The 23,334-nt window shown below is 40.3% G+C and overlaps 2 protein-coding genes and 1 long non-coding RNA gene across 6 annotated transcripts in view; 1 reads left to right on the forward strand and 2 right to left on the reverse strand.

Annotated features, from left to right (window-relative positions):
- Positions 1–322, reverse strand: part of mmp15b (matrix metallopeptidase 15b) — a 32,173-nt gene extending 31,851 nt beyond the window's left edge. Inside the window, exon 1 of the mRNA XM_066647550.1 lies at positions 58–322. Within this exon, the coding sequence (XP_066503647.1) occupies positions 58–180 (123 nt within the window). The 5' untranslated portion in view covers positions 181–322. The remainder of the gene's footprint in view (positions 1–57) is intronic.
- A 3,195-nt stretch (positions 323–3,517) lies between these two features.
- On the forward strand, positions 3,518–12,439 carry LOC136672068 (adhesion G-protein coupled receptor G2-like). 2 transcript variants are annotated; one of them, XR_010795765.1, is made up of 13 exons: positions 3,518–3,571; positions 3,771–3,963; positions 4,188–4,305; positions 4,501–4,642; positions 5,279–5,395; positions 5,498–5,602; positions 7,305–7,350; positions 7,623–7,717; positions 7,956–8,074; positions 8,392–8,666; positions 9,516–9,600; positions 10,059–10,221; positions 10,736–12,439. XR_010795765.1 is itself a non-coding variant. In XM_066648010.1 (13 exons), the coding sequence occupies exons 2-13, from the start codon at positions 3,861–3,863 to the stop codon at positions 10,822–10,824; spliced, it is 1,572 nt and encodes a 523-aa protein (XP_066504107.1). In that variant the 5' UTR covers positions 3,518–3,571; positions 3,771–3,860; the 3' UTR covers positions 10,825–12,439. The 2 variants fall into 2 exon arrangements, 1 of the variants encoding a protein (XP_066504107.1); XM_066648010.1 differs by having other exon boundaries at positions 9,944–10,221.
- Positions 12,440–12,824: 385 nt separating this feature from the next.
- On the reverse strand, positions 12,825–17,486 carry LOC136672179 (uncharacterized). 3 transcript variants are annotated; one of them, XR_010795774.1, is made up of 4 exons: positions 17,276–17,486; positions 16,675–16,854; positions 14,933–14,999; positions 12,825–14,852 (listed from the first exon to the last, which is right to left on the reverse strand). It is a non-coding gene; the product is annotated as an uncharacterized lncRNA (long non-coding RNA). The 3 variants fall into 3 exon arrangements; XR_010795775.1 differs by lacking the exon at positions 17,276–17,486 and having other exon boundaries at positions 12,825–13,789; positions 14,706–14,852; positions 16,675–17,183; XR_010795773.1 differs by lacking the exon at positions 17,276–17,486 and having other exon boundaries at positions 16,675–17,183.
- Positions 17,487–23,334: the final 5,848 nt, after the last annotated feature.

Genomic DNA, 23,334 nt, shown 5'->3' on the forward strand with positions numbered 1-23,334 from the left:
TCAAAGTCAAAAACTCAGTGAGAATGCCAGTGTCCTGTAGGTGATCAATGAACATACCTCTCCATTAAAGCCATCTCCATCTCCGAGGGTCTGTGTCCCACCAAGGAAGAGTACCAGAAGCGAGGGCACGAGGGTCCATCTCCAGAGTCCAGTGAGCCACTCGTCCAAGGATGGTGCCATGGTCAAGTGCTAGGGGCTCAGCTTCTTGAAGGAAGCAAGTGTCCAGCTCTCAAGTGTTAACCCCCGTTTGTAGCTCCTTGAAGGTGGGATGCAGATTGTAAAAGACCTACCGCTGGGTCCCGGTCGTGCCTTCTGAGGATCTCTTCCCATGCACGCGCTCCCTCACACTGCTTCAACGAGTGCACGCGGGTAGGTTGTAGTCCAAGCAGTGAGGGGTTGTACCGAAACTCTGCGAGCTCCAACTTTGCTGTGGTCTCATAGCACGCGGGTGTGTCCACCCTCTGTTTATAACGCCCCCCAACCTTCACGCGCGCGGGCGAGCCTCGCCTACTTTCCTTCAGCGTGTAATTACACAGTAATTAGCGCCAAGACGACGTTATAAACCCATGTTCGTAAGCTTCACGGGGTCCGTGCACTTCACGCTCCTCTCACAGCGCGCTCGTGCTTCCAGCTGACCTCAGCCCCACTCCGTTCACTCCCAGCCGGACAGACCACGCGCATCCAGCTTCCCCCGTGACCCTCTCTTTCCCTCGTCCGTTTAGAAGTCGGGCTCTCGTGCCCGCTTCCCCCGCTCGGTGTCTGGGCTCACGGGTGCGTGCGTAGTGGGACTGAGCGCCTGTGCGTCTCGCGCGTCCGGGTCTCGGCTCTCAGCGGCTCCTCTCCTGTCACAAAGCCCAGGAGGAACGAGAGAGGAAGGGGGAGGGGGACGGGGAGAGGGAGAGGGAGGGGCACGGAGCGGATGTGGGTCAGAAAAGCCCACCACCCCCCACCAAAGCGCTCCCACCACTCTCACAACTTCAGTGGACTGTCCACTGTAGTGCAGCCCTGTTCAGTTCCATTCACTATACACCAGCCATAACATCCGTTAAATCAGCTCCACTGACCCACAATAGGTACAGACTGTAGTCCATGTATTGCTCTGCATACTTTATTATCTGTTGTTTTTTAGTCTGTGTTGTGCTAGTATACGTGGATCAGACAAAGCAGTGCTGCTGGAGTTTTTAAACACTGTGTCTTCACACTGTCCACTCTGTTATACACACATACACCACTGGTCCACCTTGTAGATGTAAAGTCAGAGAGAGTTGCTGCACAGTTTGTGTTGGTTGTCCTCTAGTCCTTTATAAGTGGCTGTATATTTTGGGTTGGCGGACAATTCCAGACTTAACACAGGGGTGTTTTAAAACTTCGGTAGCACTGCTGTGTCTGATCCACTCGTACCAGCACAACACACACTAACACCCTACCACCACTTCAGTGTCGCTGCAGAGCTGAGAATGGTCCTTCAGATAAATAATACCGGGTCTGTTGTGGTGGTGGGGTGTGTGTGTGTGTGTGGAATTCGCATTGAAGAGTTCTTTTAAAAAGAAAAAGTGTTGTGCTGGGATTGAAGTGGTGGTTAACTCAGGTGGAGGGGGGTCACCGAAAGGCTGTTGAAAACAGGAGATGAGAGAAGCTTTACAGCTATCATCATGAATGTGTTAAGCCCTTTTACAAATACTGACCCAAACACACACACACACACACACACTGTCACACTATCTCACACCCACAGAGTTTTGCATTACAAGCCGTTACAAACCAGGGGCCGCAATGTCTACAACACAAATGGGAGGCATTACACACTTCAGACGTCTGGTTCCTATCATCACCACTGTGAACAGTTCTGAGAATTTCCCAATGTGACACTCCACATCTTAGAAAAACTGCTTTTTTTAGGTCTTTTGTCTTTTTACAGTTATTACTTACATTATGTGCTGCAAAGGAATAAACACAAACACACGTTTTACATAGACTTCCGTTCCATGCATTTTGTGGCGACTACCCGCCTAACCCTAACCCTGACTGAAACCCTAACATGGCCCTAACCTTTAAACATGTCTTCCACCTAAAATATAAAGACGTATGTTGCAGAGATCAAACCGTGTCCCCACAATGTGATATATACACGGCACAATCACACACACATGCATTCCACTGTAACTGAAGTGGAGTATTTTCAAGTACTCAACAGGTCAGTTAAACATTCTTCCTGAGCACGGAAACATGAATCTGAACTAATATCTGAAACATATTTGTCTTTTAGCTGCATCAAGGAAAAGGAAGTTATACAAATTTACAAACTGCTTGCATAATTTTTAAAATGATTTATAATTAAATAATTTAAATTCTAAATTTGGGGTGCTATGTGGGCGGCACGGTGGTGCAGCAGGTTAGTGTCGCAGTCACACAGCTCCTGGAGGTTGTGGGTTCGATTCCCGCTCCGGGTGACTGTCTGTGAGGAGTTGGTGTGTTCTCCCTGTGTCCGCGTGGGTTTCCTCCGGGTGCTCCGGTTTCCTCCCACAGTCCAAAAACACACGTTGGTAGGTGGATTGGTGACTCAAAAGTGTCCGTAGGTGTGAGTGAATGTCTGTGTTGCCCTGTGAAGGACTGGCGCCCCCTCCAGGGTGTATTCCCGCCTTGCGCCCAATGATTCCAGGTAGGCTCTGGGCCCACCGTGACCCTGAACTGGATAAGTGCTTACAGATAATGAATGAATGAATATGGGGTGATATGATCTAAGACATATTTTCTGGGAGGGAGTAAAGCTCTAAGGGCCTGGCATAGGACATTTTACATCTTATCCTGTGTATAATTACAGTCTTGTTACACTTGCAGCTCTCTATTGGAGGGATGTAAGAACCCTCTGTTCCTGAAGTTGTGGGACAAGCCTAAGCATCTGATCCACTTTGACAACGTGACAAATAGTCCCCTCCAAAATGTAAGGATTTGTCAGGTGTTCCCTGTGTGCAGTACCTAGTATCTACTAAAAGCTGCTCAAGGAAGGACAGCAGTGGGTTCATGGGTTCTCGCGGTTCACTGATGAGTGAGGGATTAAAGGGGAAACAGTGTGCTCTCAGTGACACCTTCTGTTCTGTTTGAGTAACTTCCATCAGAAACCGTTCCCATGCTTCTTTGGCTGTGGCAGTGCGCCCCCTCGTGGTTTATTTTAGTTGGTGTCCCTGCTCCTCTTGAAGAAACAGTAAAAGGAGTTTTCATGTCTTCAGTGATACTAACTCAACACATTAGCATTGTTCATGAATTATAAACTGTACTTTTACTTTACTTTTATAAACTGTAAGCTTACTGTTGTTTTATAATTTTTTTGTCCTCTTCCTCATTTTGCATATATTTTCCATTTTTTTAAATAAACATTTTGCATGTAGGAAATGCATGAAGCTTCAGGACAGTGTGTCTTTACTGATATGACTTGTGGATAAATTATTTGAATTGCAAAACTGAGTGAGAAGAAGAAAAAAAAAAAAAGTTTCAACAATATTTCACTCTCAGACTCAGTCCCAAGTTTGTGTGGATTCCTGTGAATCTTCCTACGAAGCCCTTTTCCTGAAATGTGAGTTCACTGCTGTGTTTTACGGCAATATTTGGATTTCCTTACCATCATTTTGTGGTGGTAATTTGTTAAATGGATTAAATGGATTATTAATTTGTTAAATGTCTTCCTGAGTATTTTTAAGCTGTAATACTTTTACATCAGCTCAGGAACAGTAAAGCTCGGTAAATGGTTACTAAGTCCTTTTCTGTTATTGCAGTGTGTTTTGATGCTGGGCTGCTTTAGAATCAGTCGACGACTGTGCTGATGTTCTCCTGACGTACTGTTCGTGACTCAGTCTGAATCCAGAATGAGAAAGTTGGAGTTTGCTTTAATGGCTGTCGTTCTGCTGTTCTCTGGGTCAGGAGTCACCCAAAGCTCACTTCCCCCAGACTGTAATGAGTATAATGGCGGTAACCAAACTCAGAATGTGATTTTCTGACTTTGTCGGTGTGTCTTTTCATCTGTACGTGTATTTGTCTGTTTTTCCGTGTCTATGCATCTGTCTGCCTCTCTGTCTCTGCTTCTACTCACCTGTCTCTCTGTCTTCTTCTCTGTCCGTGTGTCTGACGCAGAGTAAAAGAATGAAGTACTGTGTTGTTATTGAGTGTCCTTCTTGCTTGTGATCTTCTTCCAGAGGTGAAAAACACTCAAGGCTGCAGTGTCAACACACCCATTAATATTACTGATACTCAGAAATTCATGAAAGGGGTTAACTGTAGCTTGAGAATAAATAACCAGAGTACAATAATGAGGTAAGAAGGCCTTCATTTTATATCATTTTATAAACCATGGGTTGGTATGGATTAACATGGATTTTGCACAGAATGTTATGTTTTCATATGAGGTGTCAGTATAATAACTGAAATAAAGACAAATTCATTGGAGATAATGACCGCTCCTTTAAAAATAGAACATATTTCAACTTTAAATATTATTGTTTCAAACAGGTCGATCCAGAACTTGGAGGACGCACTGGAATACACTGACATTTCTGAGTCAGAATCCATCACTGAAGGAGATCTCACTGCATTTCTGCACAAAGCAGATAAAAGCATCAGAAATCTTACAATTTATGCCAATGACACTGTGGTAGGATAAGAAGAGCTACATTTTATTATACTATTTTATTAGGTTTTTACCCTATTGTGCTATATCTGTATTATCCATCATGACTTAGTACCCAAAGACTGCATGCAGCTCTTATAATGAACTCAGCTACTCTGATGTGCACTCTGTGAACCAGAAAAAATGGGCAAGCCTAAGTATCTAAGCCACTCTGAAAGGGCCAAACAGTGATAGTCAGAAGACCTGACTATAAAAACTGGTCCAAGAAAAGACAACCGGGGACCAGCAACAGGGTCATGGCCACCTAGGTCTCTCTGATACACAGAGAAAAGGAGGCTAGGGAATCTGCTCTGATTAGAAGAGCTATTGTACCAAAAATTGCTGTCAATGTTCATGTTGCTTATGAGGGAAAGTTGTTAGAACGCATAGTGCATTGCAACGTGTGCTACATTAGCTAGTTTCCCATCACCTGTGAACCTGTAAGCCTTGGGTACCCATGACCCTATTTATTAGGTAATCTCGTCTAAAGCCTTTCCAGATGAGCAGAGGGGGACAAACCCTTGTACTTTTGTTTGTAACAGAACACAGGTCATGTATCCAGTTTTCTCTTTGGATGTTAAATATATTATTTGCTATTCAGTAGGGTTTTTTATACGACAGGCAAATGCTTCAGAGGTCATGAACAGTATAGTGCAGGTCTTCCTACCCGAGGAAATCGTCGAAGGAATTGACAACACAACAGTCTTCTGTATGATAACATCACCTCAGCAGTTTGGGGTACAGTGTGATCATTTACAGAGAGTTTACAGACCAATAATTCAACCTGAAATTAAATTTTGTCCAGTTTGAGCCTAATTTTTAATCATGTTTCTCCTACAGGCACTTAATATTTCAGATGGCCGAATTATCGGTGTGAGCATCAGCGGAAAAAACGTGACACATCTGACGTCCCCTGTGGTTCTCACAGTACATGTGACACCAGTTGTAAGTTAATTACATTTTTGATTGTGTATCATAGCAGAAAGTGGATTGTAGATAGTGGAATTCATGTGTAATTGTTCTTTATTGTGGGTAAAGTAAGAGTCCCAAGTCCTAAACAGAGATCATAAAAAGGGTAGACAGGTACCCACACAGATAATCCAATACAAAGGAAATAAGAAACTACACTGTAAGTCTTTTGCTGTGAATTTTCTTTATAGTTTTATTCATAAATTAAATTACTACTAAAGTTTAAGAGTGAATGGTGTAAAAGGTGGACTGAATCAGTGTGTTAGTGTTATTGTTGTTGTGGGTAGTGGATGAATGTGGGTTTTAGATGGTGTTTATATAAGAGGTGGAGTAAGTAGGTTGGTGCTGTAGGTGGCGCTATAGCTACAGTATCTATAGAGTGAAGTAGAGGAGTGTGGCACTGATGGAATACTCCACTGTGACTGTTCGTCAGATTCATTAACAGATTTAACGCACATTTAAAAAGTAACCTTCCACATGCGATTACTAACCCTCAGCAGAGAAATGTCTAAATCCCCAAATCGCAAAAATATAAGGACATGTTTAATTATGGAGTTTTTTTTTAAGACAACATTATATAATTAAATTAATAAAGAAATAATTAATTAAAGGGAGAATTCATTTATTAAGTGTTTAAATTAATGATAAATTTGAATCGTTATTTAAATATGCATAGGGGACTGCAATTCGTGACATAGTCGCATATTTTCGACATTTTATGCGACAGTATCAAGAACATAATTGAATGGGCAATTACCAAACAAACCGTCATATCCGTGCGCCGTGTTATGCGACAGTAACACGACTACTCCTCCTCATAATGGCGTCATTACCACCCTTTAATACCACGGTCTTATTTTTATTAACGGAAATAAATACGGAATATAACGTTACTAATTCATTATTTGCTACAATATCGAATGCCTAGAGAAATGTCCTTTTCAGTATTAACCTTTAGAAAATTAGCCAAAATAACGTTAAGTGAAAGAAATGTTCTCGTTAGAGTATTGCTTAGGAGAAATATTATGATAAAATGATTTATGTCTTTGTTGGAATAAGAACCTATGTTATTCGCATTATGCCTTTTTCTATGTTATATGAGTAATGACGCCTGTAATGGGGAAGAGTTTTCATGTTACTGGCATAGTGTTTGTATAGTAATTACCCACACACTTATGATCGTGATAGTGTCGCATAAAATGTCGAAAATTTGCGACTATGTCAGGAATTGCAGTCCCCTATATATGTGACTATCGAATAGGTGTGAGACCGTGTTGTTAAGAAGCACCCCCCTGCTCCTTTCTGACGGTTGCTCTAATGCTAGTTTTGCTAAATATGTGGCTCTTCTTCACTAATTTGTGGTCTTACATTACAGTTAGTTTGAGGGCATGTAGCAGAAAATAAACAATGTCAACCTTGGGAGTTTATCACAGTTCACTGCAATGGAAGAAACTTAAAAAGTAATTATCCTAAAGCTAACTAGCGTTAGCACTGAACATAAAGTAGAACTAAAATGACACTGCCATTTTGTCACTTACATTTTCCTTTTAGTTCTGTTCAAATTCTGTATAAAATGGTGCAGTGTAAAGACCATAATTAACTGGTGGCTAAGCTGCAAGAATCAAAGGCAATCATGAAAGTTCTCATTTATAACACTTTCCAATCATTCCCCTTACAGACAGACAAACAGCCAAGGTGTGCATTTTACAACTTCACCTCCTCTGGTACGTTGAAGCACTGAGATTCAGTGAATATATTATATGAATCAGTGTTCTTCAGATTGTTTTGGTTTTTTTACCTTGAAGCACCTATTAACTGTGCTTACTCAAACCTCAGCAATATTCTGCAAAGTATATAAATAAAAAATTATATATATATATACACACACAGTACTGTGCAAAAGTTTTAGGCACATGCAAATAATGGTGGAACGTAAAGATGACTTAAAAAATAATGGAATTAATTCTTTATTACTTGTTTATTTTTATTCTAACAGCATATGAATTCACAGGATGTTCAACAAAATGGACAAAAGGAGATGGGATTGTTTATTGCTCATGTTATCACCTGACCTATTTTGCAGTGCTAATGGTAAAGTCCAATTCTTACTAGACACTTACATACACAGTTACTGTAAATGCTGGTTTATACAGTTTTGGTCTTGTTTTGATTCAGCTGGTTACCCAGCACTGATCATGCTGGTTGGCCAGAACAGCATCATCCAAAAACTAAACTTACACATATACATGACTATGCTGTTTTTTAATTTATTTATTTTATGTATCCGGTTGCAGCATTTAATACTTTGTTAAATCTGTATTATTTTTAGATGTCACCTGAAAATGTTTCCAGTACAGACCAAAAGATTCTCACCTACATCACTTTGATTGGATGCAGTTTGTCTTTGCTCTTCCTGGTGATCACCGTTGTCCTCTACTTTATAAAATGGTTAGTGAATCGCATGTTTGCAAGAGGGTTATAAAGCCTCCTAGCACTGGGTTGTGGTTAACCATGGACATTGATTCAATCCTTTTGAGATCATCTGGAGTGGAGTGATCCAGAACCAGTCATCCAACATCTGTACCTGACTTTACAGATGTTGTTGTGGCAGACTGCCATCAAATCTCGAAAGAAATGTTGTTTCTTTAGTAGAAATTCTGATCTAGAGGTGTCCAGAAACTTTTGGCGATATAATCTGTTTTCCAAATTGCTTTATGGAGTCATTAGCACAGAAGTACAATTATGAATGTGTTTATTGTTTTTAGCTCTCAGAAAACGTCTGCTGCAGGAGATCATTCTATGCAGGTGCACATTAGCCTGGCTGGGGCTCTTATTCTGTTAAATGGGCATTTCTTAGTAAATGATCTGGCTACAAAAGCGCCCACTGCATGTATCTACGTGGCTGTTCTACTTCATTACTCTATGGTGGCCACTTTCACCTGGACAGCCATCGAAGGATTCCACCTGTACCTGCTGTTTCTGCGGGTTTTCAACATCTACATCAGGAGATACCTGCTCAAATTAAGCCTGGTGGGCTGGGGTAAGTCAAAGTATGCCATAAGTTGTTTTACCCTCAAAATGTCACAAACAATTTTTATAAACATTAATATGTATTATTTTGACTTTCTCTCTCTAAAGTACACCTCAGACCCAGTTATGCTACACAGACTAGGTACCTCACATGGGGATGGCTATGTTTGAAAGTTTTATTACAGAGCAGGCCAGCCACCCAGTCAGCTGCAGCTAATTCCAGCATGCGGACACGTCTCCATTTTGGCTCTTCCACACACACATTTCTGAATTTGAAGTTGCTGCCAGCCACCACACAGGCGACAAAATGAATTCCTCCACACCCCAACTACCCTGGAGTTTTTAAACACGGTTTAAATTACTGTGCCCACCTCACAGACCACTCTATTAGATACACCTAACTCATCGAATGTGAAGTCAGAGACAAAACCCCCTCTGTGGCTACACAGTTTGTGTCAGTCCTCTAGGTTCCTCAAGGTTTGTCACAGGATACACTTTGCCAGATCTATTTGGTTGGTGGACTGTTCTCAGTTCAAGTGTCACTGATGTGTTTAAAAACTCCAGCAGCACTGCCAGCTCTGATCCAACCGTGCAAGCCTAAAGAAGCTTTTCCACTGCATGGTCCCTACTCGACTTGGCTCTGCACTACTGTTTTTTTATGTATATATATATATTTTTTTTTGCTTTTCCATTACACAAATTTATAGTCCCTGCCCACTTGTGGTTCCAAAGCTGACCTAATGTTTCTATAATATTTATGTATCTATTATATATTCTTGATATAGTGTTATTATTTATATTATACTGCTTATTATTAGTTATAAAATGGTTAATATTCAATTAATCTTGAATGTTTTAGGTGTCCCTGCTGTTGTGGTTATTTTGATTTTCATCATCGACAAAGGTGTGTACATGAATGTGGGTTCAGGGAACAACAGCTCTGGGTAAGCCAAAAGCCAATCTGTGTTGCTCTATTATGCATTACATTAGCAATTTATTATATTTACCATCAAACATGCTGTAAACACAGTGAAACATGGTGCTCAACAGAGCAACTCCATCACATTAAGGGCTCTAAATGGGGTGGCCATGTTTAAACTATTTATTTTTACTACAGCCAGGCCACTAGGTGTCAGTATACTGAGTGTTTCCGAAGGTTACGCAGAATCATTAAAGAAAATTAGTACATCAGGAGTTACATTGGAGCATTTTGTGGCCAAACTACTTTTTAAAATTGCTTAATTATGTAGATGCACTTTTTGTTGACAGCACTTCTTCTTTCTGTAGATGCTACATCTCCAATGACATAGTGAAATATGTCACTGTACTGGGCTTCTTCTGTGTGATATTTGTCTTTAACTTGGTCATGTCTGTGGTGGTTACACGGACCATCTTTTTAAAGCGTCCTGAGATGCCAGGCCAACGGAAACGCAAGGCCAAGGACATCTGCACATTTCTGGGCATCAACTGTCTCCTGGGCATCTCCTGGGGCCTGATCTTCCTATCCTTCGGAAAGGGTTCTACCATTGGCCTTTACCTCTTCTGTATATTTAACTCATTGCTGGGTGAGTGGGAAAAGATTATCTATCCTTAGGCTTGTTTGTTGATGTAAAAGTATTATATTAAGACGCTGTATTCAGCTAAAACTGAACGGCCAAATGTTGTTGAACACCTGCTCATCCCACGTTATTATTTGCAAATCCAGATTATCAATAGGTAGCTTGTCTTGTCTTTGTTGGGAAGAATGTTACAGCATTTATTACTTTTCTTGAAAGGCTTTAAACTAGAATTTGAAACATTTCTGTGAGGATTTGATGGTATTAATTAGCTCAGGTACGGATTATTAACCAATTAACCACACGGTTCTCAACAAACTTTTACATGTAGTGTATATATGTCACTAATATTTAGTAGCATTATCACAGGCTGACACATTTCAGCAGCGTTAAGAGTGGTCTCGTGATGTTGAGGGATAGTGAAGTTGCCTTATAGAACTGCATTAAAGACAAATGCATTTAAAATATCTTATTAAATGAATGTTTTGTAGGATGTTCATTTTTATTTTATTTTTTATCACAGGAGTTTTCATCTTCATATGGTTCTGCATTTCCAAATCAGCACACAGTGAAAATCAATCTAATGTTAGCACACATTCAACCAATAACTGAAGTGTTGGTACCGAGTGCCTGGTGGACAACTTCAGGGTTGTTACATACACAAGATAAGTACAGTATTCTCTCTGTTTCTAGAATTGTACTCTTTAATGGGATGCCAGCTTCTCATATTTTTTTGCCTGATGCACCCATCATTAAGAATATATATATTAATCGCCACTGCTGTATTTTGCTTATTATTTGTTATCAGATCACTGAAGACTAAAGTTTCTATTAGGAGTTCATTACAAAATTAAGTTGTTTTTCTTTTTCTGTGAAAAGGAAGTTGGCGGAATCTACCATTTTGCCTGTAATTGTTTATGGAGATGTGCTGTACATGAATGCCTCTGCTCAGTGTGCGGTGGATAGCATGTATCATGGGGCTCTGAGGTTCATTACAAATTGTGGTCATCTTACTCATCATTGTGAGTTGCATTCTAAAGTGAACTGGACTTTTCTCAGTGCACACTGTCTCAGTCCTTGGTATGTGTTTATTTATGAAGCCATTCTTGGTAAGCTTCCTTTTTCCTTGTTATCTCTTATAAATGTAAAGCGTAGGAACCACAGTCTTCGATATTTTGATGGGTTGCGATTTGTCATTCCCAAGGTTAGGACAGAATTGGGAAAGATTTGAGGTTTTCTGCATCTTTTCCCTGAAATAACCTACAAAATAAACAGAGAATTTTAAAATACGGTAAACACTGAAGGGTTTTAAGGCTGTGGGGCAGTCAGTTGAGTCCAGATTATCTTTGCGTAGGTGTTATGTAAAATGTTTTATGTAATGACTTTCACTATGTACTTGTGTAAATCCTTTTGTTGAAACTGTTTTGCTGCCATTCTGCGCCAGTTCTCCTGTATAATCTGATTAAATAAAGGTTAAATTAAATGGTGGTGGTTTAAGACTCAACTTGGAGCCATCTCTGTAATACATTTCATGAGACATAGTATCTGTGTCTTATACTTAACACACTGTTGATATTCACATCATAAATTTGGAAAAATTGAATCACTATTATTTTAGAAATCTTTATATAATGCTAATTATTAACACTTCAAATTGTGACAATTTGTTTACAGCAGGTTAGTGGTGGAGTGAATGATATTTCTGAGGAGTTAAATAATCCATAAAACTTATGAAAAAAGAAAATATCCTGGTCCTGAGGGTCTTAATGTAGAAACCTATCTTTATTTCTGAGATTTGTTAAAGATTCCTCTTTTTGTTGTTCTTAAAAACAGTGTAACCAATGGCAATATGACAACCACAATGAAACAAGGCATTATCTCTAAACCTTTTTCATAGAAAATTGGAGACCTATCACATTATTAAATGGTAAAAGACTTAACAAAAAAAGCCTAAATAGTATTTTTCATCTCAAAATGGTTTTATGAGTGCACTGTAAAAAAGTCTTGTAAATTTTACAGTAAAATACTGGCAGCACAGTTCCCAGCCATTTACCGTATTTTTACAGGAACACTACTGTATTTCCAATTTACAGAATAATACTGTAACTGAATAATACTTTACTGTAAATATTGGGATTTATAGTAAATTCCTGGCAGCAGAGGTCCCAGCCATTTACTGCATTTTTTACAGGAACACTGTTGTATTTCAACTTTACAGAATACTACTGTAATTGTACAATACATTGTTGTACTGTAAATATTTAAATGTACAGTAAATACTTTCAGCAGATTTGCCTTGTCTTTTACTGCCTTTTTTCAGAAAGAGTACCTTTTTACAGCTGAACACTGTAATTAGAAACAGTATTAAATTACATTCAATTCTTTATTTATACCGAACAACACCAGCATGTAACATTTTTGTAATAAGATTATAGTGTTACTATTAAGTAAGAAAAACTATTTAAAAACTGCCAAGCATGAATACTATAAAAATACTATAACCATTATACACACAAAAGAAGTCCCAATCTACATTTAGAATTAAAATCATTAATGCACTTTATTAAAACCAAATATATGCAGAATGTGGACAAGTTTCAGGTACTACATAACATGTTCAAATCATTTATATTTTTACTTGAACTTTTTATTTTTGCCCCTTATGATATTTGAGTAGGCCTTGCGCCCGATGATTCCAGGTAGGCTCTGGACCCCCCGCGACCCTAAATTGGATAAGCGGTTACAGATAATGGATGGATGAATGGATATTTGAGTAGCTTTTATTTTTTCTAACCAAAAATACTTCACAATATCAAATTACATTATTGCCCTTGATGGATTACAAGAAAAGTGCCCAAATCTTTATAGTAAAACATTATGTTATATTACATGACTTTTGATCTTACCAGATCACACAAATAGTGACCGTAATACATCATGAAAATTGTAATAAATAACCTGGATTACTAAAACCTCGTATTTCAAATATCATCAGCTGATTGAAGGTTGAAGAAACAAGACGTATTGGCAATTTAACAATTTATTCATTTAACAACAGGAGCCTCAGTAGCGTGTGGAAGAACAATAAACAGTCACAACAGCCTGGCACCTCCTCCTCATGCTGCTTACCAGCCTGGTCAGACACGTGGTTGTGTTGGTCACTGTGGCGCGAACAGCACGCCCAAGCTGATCCCACAACTGTTCAGTGGGGTTGAGTTCAGGAGCTGGCAGGCCATTCCTTCCTCTCCATTCCCAAATTCTGGAGGTAGTCTCTGATAAACACTGCTCTATGGGGGCAAATGTTGTCATCTTTGAGGATATAATTCGGTCCCAGACTGTGGAGATATGGGATTGCCACTGGTTGCAGAATTTCATCTTGATATCTTTCTGCATTGAGATTGCCTCCAATGATGACAAGCCTTGTTTTTCCAATGAGGGAGATGCCGCATCACACCATCACACAAAATAAGCTGTTTTGCATTGGCAGAGAAGATCTGGCAAATTTTTTCTTGGGCTCAACCCACATACGCGGCTCTACTGCTCATCCCACAAATGCATGTTCCTTACAAATGTTGCACTATTTAAAAGGGAAATTAACAGTAACAGTATAAAGTTTATTGGCAAGAAGCACTGTTACAACAAAGAAATAATCTACCAAACACAAATTTCCTTACTTTTTGTGTTATGTTTATTTGTCTGCAAGTAATTAGAGGAAATGAGTGAGATAAAGGGTGAATTATATGATAATTACAGTTAGATAATACAGCATGTCCTATTTGGGGTTAAAAATGAACACTCATACTTTGACACTGTACTTTGTTATGGTTTTCCTAATGTCATATCGTATCGTATATCTCCATTTCTTTTAGGCATACTGAGATATGAGTTTTTGGTCATAATGCGCAGCCCTAGTTGTCACTTGCTCACACTTTTTGCAGTGAAGAGGAAAGATATTTATATGAACTCAAAAAATACATTTTTTTTCCAAGTGCTATAATTTCAATTTGATACCTGATCTAAGAGCCAGGCAGATCAGATGCACATCTGTCAATATATCATAGTAATCAGGAAATCCTGTATTTGACCTGTAATTTCACATATCAAAAGGACAATTTTCAACTGCATCAAATGATCCCCATAATGACCCTGATTAGAATTAAATGGTTGCAGCAGATGAATGAATGAATGAATGAATGAATGAATGAATGAATAAACAGTAACTGCTCTTCATTAAAAATTCATAAAGTATTATCCAACAGAAATGGGTCAAAATTTCTAAGCAGTTACCTTCAGTTAATTTAAGAACTTTTTATAAATTTTCATACATGGGGTTCCTACGTCTGTAAAGTTATTATATTTCAAGGTTTTTAAAAGTATTAGTACTTTTAACTGCAGGTAAGATAACATGAAATAGAGACTAGTTTAATGCAGAGAAGGAAGTAAACACAAGTAGAGAGAGAAAGAAAAAAAATACAAAGAATGAAAGTTTTTACCATGAAGTTTCCTGTCGATATTGGAGACTGAAATTGTAGTACAAGAAGAGTAGGGCTGCTTTTCCAGAGACTAATGGAGGCTTGAGCAAACACAGGCCACTTGTCCTTCCACTGTCAGCAACCATCTTGCATTGGTCAAAAATTCCACTGTAATTATAATTCAAATGTGTCTTAAACTTTTGTCATTCTGGAGTACTTTGACAAATCTTGCAATTATATATACATACCCAGAATAATCATCTGAGGACTCACAGGCAGGTTAAGGGTTTCAAAATCAGCAGCTGTGGCACTTTCCTAAATGATAATATAAAGTCTTCACAATGACCATTGCAGTTTTCAGTGACATGTCAAATTAAAATCTATATGATAGATTTGCACAGCGTTTTCTGGACGGACCACTGGTGATTAAACAGAATTTTAGACAAAATGCCACATTTTAGCACTTTTCCATTCACAGTGCAATTTACATTTTTTCCTTCATTAGGTTCTTTTGTTATTGTTTATAGATAAGTTTAGTAAATCATTTTAATCCAGCATTGTGTCAACATTTTTATCATAATCATTTTATATCAGGAATATACCCATTTTTATATCTCTCATACTTGTTGGTAATATTTGTATTTGTTTGTTTTCCAGAATAAAAGTCTCTGTGAATTTAAAATCTGTTTGAAGAGATTAAAAATTTGTTATATCCTGTACAGGACAGTAATCTGAGTGGTCCGATTTTGGACCAGCAGTGGTCTACTGTCAGTGGTGTGCTAGCATTTTTTATGCCAGTGGACCAATATATGCTCGCTGTCTAGGATTACTAATAAATAAGTTTCTACAGTAGTTGCAGTACCATTTACAGTCGTTGCTAGCACTATTTTATACTATGTACATTATTTTCAGCACATCAGCTACGTTGCTTACTCAGTAAAACTAGATAAATGCAAGTAAGGCAAAAAAAAACTCTACCATGTGGCCAATTTAATGAATATAAAATAAAATTACTAGTGCACTGGTCTGTTGCCGTTTGGACGACATTTTTTTTAGATTTCGCCCCTAGCCATAACCTGTAACCGTTGTCCCACTATTTACTGGTCTCCGGCCTGTATGTCCCGCCCACTGGGCGGTCAAGCCATCCAATCAGAAATGACCTTTGTCATTTGCCGTTTTTGATTGGCTGAAACTGAGGCACTTTGTAATAACTGTAAGTGTGGAGCGAGCGCGCGGGACAGAGACATCGCCCGCGCAAGACGGGAGAGCAAGATGTGTAGGTTGTAGTGTGCGCTCAAGAAACCTCCTTGCTCGCTCAAAATGAAGAATTGTGGCACAAAAATAACGCCATACGTTGAAACAATACTCTAACTAAACACAGATAAATAATTAAAATGTACAAACACTTAGCCAAGGTAATTAATTTACTAGTTTTGCATACCTGGCTAGCAAATAAGTTCTTCCTTTCAAAATCTGACTAAACTAAATAATTAGGAGGCTCAAATCAGATTTGGAATGGAGCTCATAATTCTGCAGCAAAATACAGTAGCCTATAAGTCTCAAAACTGCACAAGGTAAAATAAAAAACGGACCTTTTTTTCACAGCAAAAACCTCTCCCCATATTTTCCCGCCTTCTTCCCCCTTACTCACTCCAAATATATATTCATGAACTGGAATGCAGTTTGTAATTCTGTAGCTAACATTACATCTTCTACGTTTACAATTCTCTATTATAATTAACGTCACTAATTTTACCAACATCTACAACTGACCAACGTCAATGACCAGAGTCCCTTTCCATCTGTTTATATTTCCCTCCGTTCTCTTCTTTAAAATGCATTACTCTGCTAGCTAAATAAAATTCGAATATTACTCACAGAAGTCCAAAACTGACTCAAAAAGATTGGGTTTACAATTTTTTTGTACAGTTAAATTATCGTTCTCTACCTGGTAATCTCTACTGCCCTAAAAAATTATGCTACGACTGACCTGTCCTTTCACCGTCAGCCTGTTTCAGTGGAGCAGAACTCCCTTTGTTTTCTTCCCGCCTCTTCTCTCCTACATTTCCCTCAGCCTCCTGCTTTGTAGCCCGTCACAAAACTGGTGATATCTCAGGCTCCAATCCCCCCAACGGACTAATTTGAGGGGAGAAACGCCAGTTGACTCTATCTACGACGACAAAACATTAACATTTTTTGGGAGCAAGTGTGCAAATTCCACAGGAGTTAGCTGGTTAAATATTAGCGGCTATCATAACTAGCACCAGATATCTTGCTAAAAAGCAGCACTAAGCCACTGTGTTTGGAAACGTTTAGAGCTGTATGATGATTAAAACATACATTTACTCATTAATGATTTTCCAAAATTCTGAAAGTACGACGCCCAGAGAATCGTTAGACCCGTTCTCGCGCCCACCCTCAACATTCATTCATTCATACATTATCTGTAACCCTTATCCAGTTCAGGGTCGCGGTGGATCCGGAGCCTACCTGGAATCATTGGGCGCAAGGCAGGAATACACCCTGGAGAGTAAACACAGATACAAATTCACTCACACCTACGGATACATTTGAGTCGCCAATCCACCTACCAACGTGTGTTTTTGGGAGGAAATCGGAGCACCCAAACACACCAACTCCTCACAGACAGTCACCCGGAGCGGGAATCGAACCCACAACCTCCAGCTCCCTGGAGCTGTGTGACTGCGACGCCACCGTGCCGCCCCCACCCTCAACAAAGTATAATAAAGCAATATTAACCAAAAAAATAAACACAATTCTTTCTCTTTTTTATTTGGACGAACTATGCTCTTCTCTTCTGTTTTTGTTTTGTAGTGAGGCCTACAAGTGATGTTAAAAAAATTAACTGTACCATTGCCTAAAAAACAAGAAAGCAATTTTGGAAATATCTAAGCTATATTTTTGTTGGAAAAATAATAAAATAAGTGAGAAATAAATGTTTAAAATAAGTTACTCACCTTCAGATGCCGTGTGCAGTCCTCAGCAACCCCAGCTCAATACAGTGAAATACTCTAAAGTTAGTTGCTTTATTGCTGCTTCCAGTCCCTTACCCAGGATGCATTGCAATACACAGTAAATTACTGTATTTAAAAAATACATTAAAATACAGTAGCAGACTCACTGTAGATTTACAGCATTTTTTTTACAGTGTAGGAGCCACATAGGCAATAATATACGTCTAGTCATGCCCTGGCCCTGTCCTGTCTGTTTTTTCCACCTTGTGCTTACTTAGCACTTGGCTCTGTTGTTGTTTTCTCCGCCCTAGTCCCGCCTTCGCTCCACCCTCTCGTCAGTGTCTCCATCTGTGTCCCCTTTGTAATCCTGCCCCCTCATTATCTGTCTCAGGTGTCCTTGTGTGTATTTAAGTTCCTTTGTGTCAGACCTTCTATGTTGGCCATTCCTCTTTCCCATTACCTGCTATTCAGTTGTCTCTCTAGGCTGTTTCCCTTTCCCTTCGTATGCCTGTCTGGTCGGTCTGTTTCCTGTGCACCGTGTGCTCGGTTTGTCTGTTTCTCTCTCTAGTCAGTCTGTACCGTTTAGACTGTGTACCTCTCCCTGTCTAGGTCTTTGTGTAGAATGTCCAACCAAATAAAGTACGCAGCTAACACAGATGGTCAGAAGGAGGACTACCCCCTCAGGTCCGGGGACATTTTTTGGGGGGTGTTGAGGGTTGGTGCTGTTAGCCTCAGACCTCAGGACAGTGGAGGTGAGGCTAACAGGGTCACACTTCCTGGGGATCTTTGGTTGAGGATGTCCCTCATGAGTGCGCCCATCAGACCTCCCAAACCCTCAACAGCCCCAACACGTGCCCAGCGAGCAGCCCAAGCCTCTGCCTCCATGGAGGACGTTGCAGGTCCTCCTGCCTCCGTGGACATGGCATGGCTTAATGCTTACCTGAATGCCCTTTAAAGGCGACGCCTCACTTCTGTCCCCTGCCACCTCTGTTCCAGTTCTTGTGATGGCGGCGAACCCTGTCCCTGTCATGGCAGCTTCAGCAGCCTCTCCTGGCCCTGTGATGGCAACGAACCCCACCCCTTCTGTTCCTGTGATGGTGGCAAACCCAGCCGCTTCTGTTCCTGTGATGGCGGCAAACCCAGCCGCTCCTGTTTCCGTGATGGCGGAGAACCCAACCACTCCTGTTCTCGTGATGGCAGCTTCCGCAGCCGCTCCTGTCCCTGTGATGGCGGCGAACCCCGCCGCTCCTGTTCCCGTGATGACAGAGATCCCCGCCCTTCCTGTTCCCGTGATGATGGCGAACCCCGCAGCTCCTGTTCCCGTGACTGTGAGCCCAGCTTCAGGGTTGATTCCTAAAACTGTGCCCAAGCTTGCCTCTCTGACATTTCCACAGACAGTCCTGGGCACACCCCAATGGTTGTTTTTGTACCTCTGTCTGTCCCTGTTTTAGCCTCTGTCCATGTCCCAGTACCTGTGTCTGCTTTTGTCTCTGTCCCGGTCCCTGTCACCGTGTTTGTCAGTTCCTGTGAACGTCCTGGTCCCTGTTCCCCTGCCAAGACCTGTCCTGTCTCAAGTCCATTTCTGGTCTTGTTCTGTCATCAGGTTGGTCTCCATTTCCTACACCAGTTTTGTCTCAGTTCCCGTCCAGTGTTCAAGCCTAGTCTCGTGTTTCAAGCTTCATCCTGTCTTGCCCTCTCCAGTTCCGGTTCGTTGTTTCCACTCCAGTAGTCTTCTGTCCCCGCTCAGGTTTTGTCACCCATCTCTAGTCCTGTCCTGTCCCAAGTCCCGTCTCCTGTTCCCTTTCATCATTCGCCTGTCCAGTCTCTTGTTCAGTCCCCTGTCTGGTCTCAAGTTTCATCTGCCGTTGCTTCTGTTTCCTGTCCTGTCATGTCCCAGTTCCATTTCCTGTGTCTGTTCCTGTCTTGTCCTGAGTCCTGTCATCTGTTGGTTCGTTGTTTTGTCAGCGTTTTGTTTTCCAGCACAGTCTGTTTTTCTCTCTCTAGTCAGTCTTTGTGCCTCTTTTAGTCTGTCTGTATCGTTTAGACCGTTAAACTCTCCCTGTCTAAGTCTCTGAGTAGCTCTCCCTGTAAAGTCTTTCTCTGTCCAGGTTTGTGTTGTTTGCATTTGCGCCCGCCTCCATCAGTTCGCCCGGTCCTGACACTATTCTAGATCTAATTGACTACTCACATTTTATTGATTCAAACTCTTCTTGTTCTCCTAGACTTTCATAAGGCTTTTAACAAAACTGAATCCTTATTTAAACTTTTAAATTTGTTTAGTTTTCGTGATGATTTCCTGTTTTCACTAACATTTTTAAATGACATGAATTATTAATAAGCATACTTCTAAAATATTTAATATTAGATTATATTCTCTTGTCTCTGTTTGCATTTAAGTTTAAACAAATTATTTATTTTGATTCCCCCATTGTTTAATTAAGATAATGCTGTGTATTCTCGATATTTGTACTGCTGCTGATTTGTGGTAATAGTGATGTGTGTTGTAATGATGTATGTTATAATTGCTACAATATTTACATCAAATATCTTGATCTTATCTAGATCCAGAAATGACTGGAAAGCCTGTTGTTTAATTACATCCCTCAGCACAAAGTAAAACACATCAGAAATAAAGGAGAGACCAGACAGATGAAAAGTCTAAAGTACTTTTAATTAAACAGAACGGAAACTTAACCTGATCTAAATGAACAACTTTAAAAGGAAACTTAAAAAAAAAGTTAATTGTATATTAAAATGCTTGAAAGGAAACTTGCACTTGTTTCAATCTAAATGCTCAAACTCAGAAAGGAAACTTAAATTTAAATGTAATAACACAATTATCAATCACTGAAATTTAAATTCTATAACGCTTTTTACAACAAAGTCCGAGTCCAAGCCTCCTATGAGCAAGCCAAAGGCGACAGTGGCAAGGAAAAACTCCCTCAGCACATGAGGAAGAAACCTTGGAAGGAACCAAGACTCATAAGAGGAAACCCGTCCTCCTCGGGTCGACACCGGATTATTTAGAGGGTTATTTACACTGATGAAATACTTACCTATAGCTTTTTCATTTCAGTAATAATCTTATGACCTCCTCCTTGTTTCTACACTCACTGTCCATTCTCTCAGCTCCACTGACCACACAGGAGCACTTTGTAGTTCTACAGTTCCAGACTGTAGTACACCTGTAGTTCTGCATACTTTGTTTACCCCTTTCACCTGATTCTTCAATAGTCAGGACTCCCACAGGACCACACCAGAGCATTCTCTGTGCTGTAGCTACACTGGTTGTGGTGAGTTAGTGTGTGTTGTGCTGGTATGAGTGGATCAGACACAGCAGTGCCCTCAGCAACAGATGAGATACAGTCTCCGACTTTACATCTACAAGGGGGACTAACAGGGTAGGTGTGTCTAACAGAGTGGACAGTAAGTGGACTCTAGCAGCACTGCTGTGTCTGATCCACTGGTACCAGAACAACACAAACTAACACACCACCACATTGTCATTGTCACTGCAGCACTGAGAGGGTTCCCTCACCAGATTAGTGTGTATTGTTCTGGTACCAGTGGATCAGACACAGCAGTGCTGCTGGAGTCCAGTCACTGTCCACTCTGTTAGTTACTTCTACCCCAATTAGTCCATTTGTAGATCTAAAGTCAGAGACAGTAGCTCAGCTTTTGCTGCACAATTTGTGTTGGCCGTCCTCTAGTCCTACCAGCACAACACACACTAACACAACACCGCTGTGTCAGTGTCGCAGCAGCACAGTGTGGTCCTGTGGGAGTCTGACCATTGTAGAATCAGATGAAAGGGGGCAAACAAAGTATGCAGAGCAACAGTTGGACTACAGTCTGTAATTGTAGAACTACAAAGTGCTGCTGTGTGGTCAGTGGAGCTGAGAGAATGGACGGTGAGTGTAGAAACAAGGAGGTGGTCATAATGTTATGATTGATCGATGTACTTTGAAAAGATCAATAATCGTTAACGTTGTGTCCAAATTTCACAACAAATGAACCAATAAAAATAATCCAACATTTAAACTAAATAATGTCAACTTTTTGTCAATTCATCAGTCATACTTACCTCCTTGAAAGGAAACTTATTGAAATCTAAATGTTTAAATATACCACATTATTTACATATTTACAAAATGCAGCAGGAATTCAAACAGCCACGGAGAAGCCCTCGTCCCAGATACCAGGAGTTTCCTCCAGTAGGTTGATCACTTCTTCTGCCAGCTCCCAAATGCCTGGTTCCTCGTTCAGCAGCTCTTCAACCTCGTCAGGCAGGAACAGGTCTTCCTCCTCGTCCACAACTGCATCGTAGGTGGTGGTCTCTTCAGTGGAGCAGAGGCAAGGTCTCCTCTGAGGGGGCTCAAACTCAGAGCATGGATCTTCGTCCTCAGAGAGGCTCCGAATCCTCTTCCTCCCTGTCTCCACGTTGAAGCGCTGATGGCAGTGCTGCTCTGGGAGCCACTGGTGGAAGAGATGTTGCTGGCAGATGTTAACAGCTGGGGGATGATCAAGCTGCAGCCAGCCAGCTGCACAGAGGGGGTAGAGCATACATGCAAATAATCAGTAGCCAGTTAATACTCCACTCAGTATTAGTTCATCTGCTGCAGGTGTTTGTGAAACAGTTTGTACAGTTTAAATTTACAATTACTCTCAGTTACACATCACACCAGAACAACTGCTGGTGCCACAAAGAAACTCTGTGCGAAGACTGGGCCTACAATTAACAATTTATAGACAATACATATACTATAAGCAATTAAAAAACTTTAGCAATCAGACAGGTAAGAGATATGATAATAATAATAATAATAATAATAATAATAATAATAATACATATATAATATAAATATAATAATAATAAATGTGGTCACAAATTGATGTGAAACTCACCAACAGGTCGGAGAAAAACTGGATAGTGATGGTACTCCAGGCCATAAAGATGGTAAACGGGCTGGACTTCCATAAAATGGTACCCAGCTGAGGTGTGGGGCAGGTCTAGGAACAGTTATAGCAGGTTTGTATACAGACTTGCAGCTTTATTTAAAATTGTTATTTTTAAAATATTCATTCGATATCTGTGCCTTAAAAATATAAATAAATAAAGAGCATATTTGTATCCTCTTAATCTTTCTTAATTGACCCATAGGCCTTCAAATCTGCATCGTGTAACAGTCAAACTACTTCCAAGTTTCTAGTTATATGGACTTTTTATTAGTAGTAGTAGTAGTAGTATTTTCAGCTTTAACAAAACATTTCAGTCGACAGAAACAGAAATTATTTTGTTCATACCGTGACTGAAGAAAACAGTCGGTCCCTTGATGCGGCGATGGTCCTCGGTCCCGGGCTGGAGAAACATAGGTCTCAAGAAAGTCATGGAAGAAGAAAATCAGTGAAAATATCAGAGAGAGAGCTCAAGTTAATGGTGTTGATCAGGTCAGAATGAAAACTGAGGATAGAAAGTTCGAAACCAAACATTTGACTTGATGATGTCATCAGAGCTTGAAACCCGCTTGAACCCAAACATGTGAAACCCAACATTCCGGGCCATTCACTGTTGCACACCTTGTGCTGAAGCTGCACATCTAGAAGCCTAGAGAGACCAAGGGCACTCCCAGAACCTGTAAACATGTAGCAGTACTGAGAGATGACTGGAAATCCTC

Source organism: Hoplias malabaricus, chromosome 16, assembly GCF_029633855.1.
Source record: "Hoplias malabaricus isolate fHopMal1 chromosome 16, fHopMal1.hap1, whole genome shotgun sequence".
NCBI classification, from domain to species: Eukaryota; Metazoa; Chordata; class Actinopteri; order Characiformes; family Erythrinidae; genus Hoplias; species Hoplias malabaricus.

Coding starts and splice junctions, on each gene's coding strand:
- LOC136672068 (XM_066648010.1), top strand. CDS start 3,861: ATGAGAAAGTTGGAGTTTGCTTTAATGGCTGTCGTTCTGCTGTTCTCT. Junction 7,351..7,622: donor TTACAACTTCACCTCCTCTG/GTACGTTGAAGC, acceptor TTATTCTAACAG/CATATGAATTCACAGGATGT. Junction 10,222..10,735: donor TATATTTAACTCATTGCTGG/GTGAGTGGGAAA, acceptor TTTTTATCACAG/GAGTTTTCATCTTCATATGG.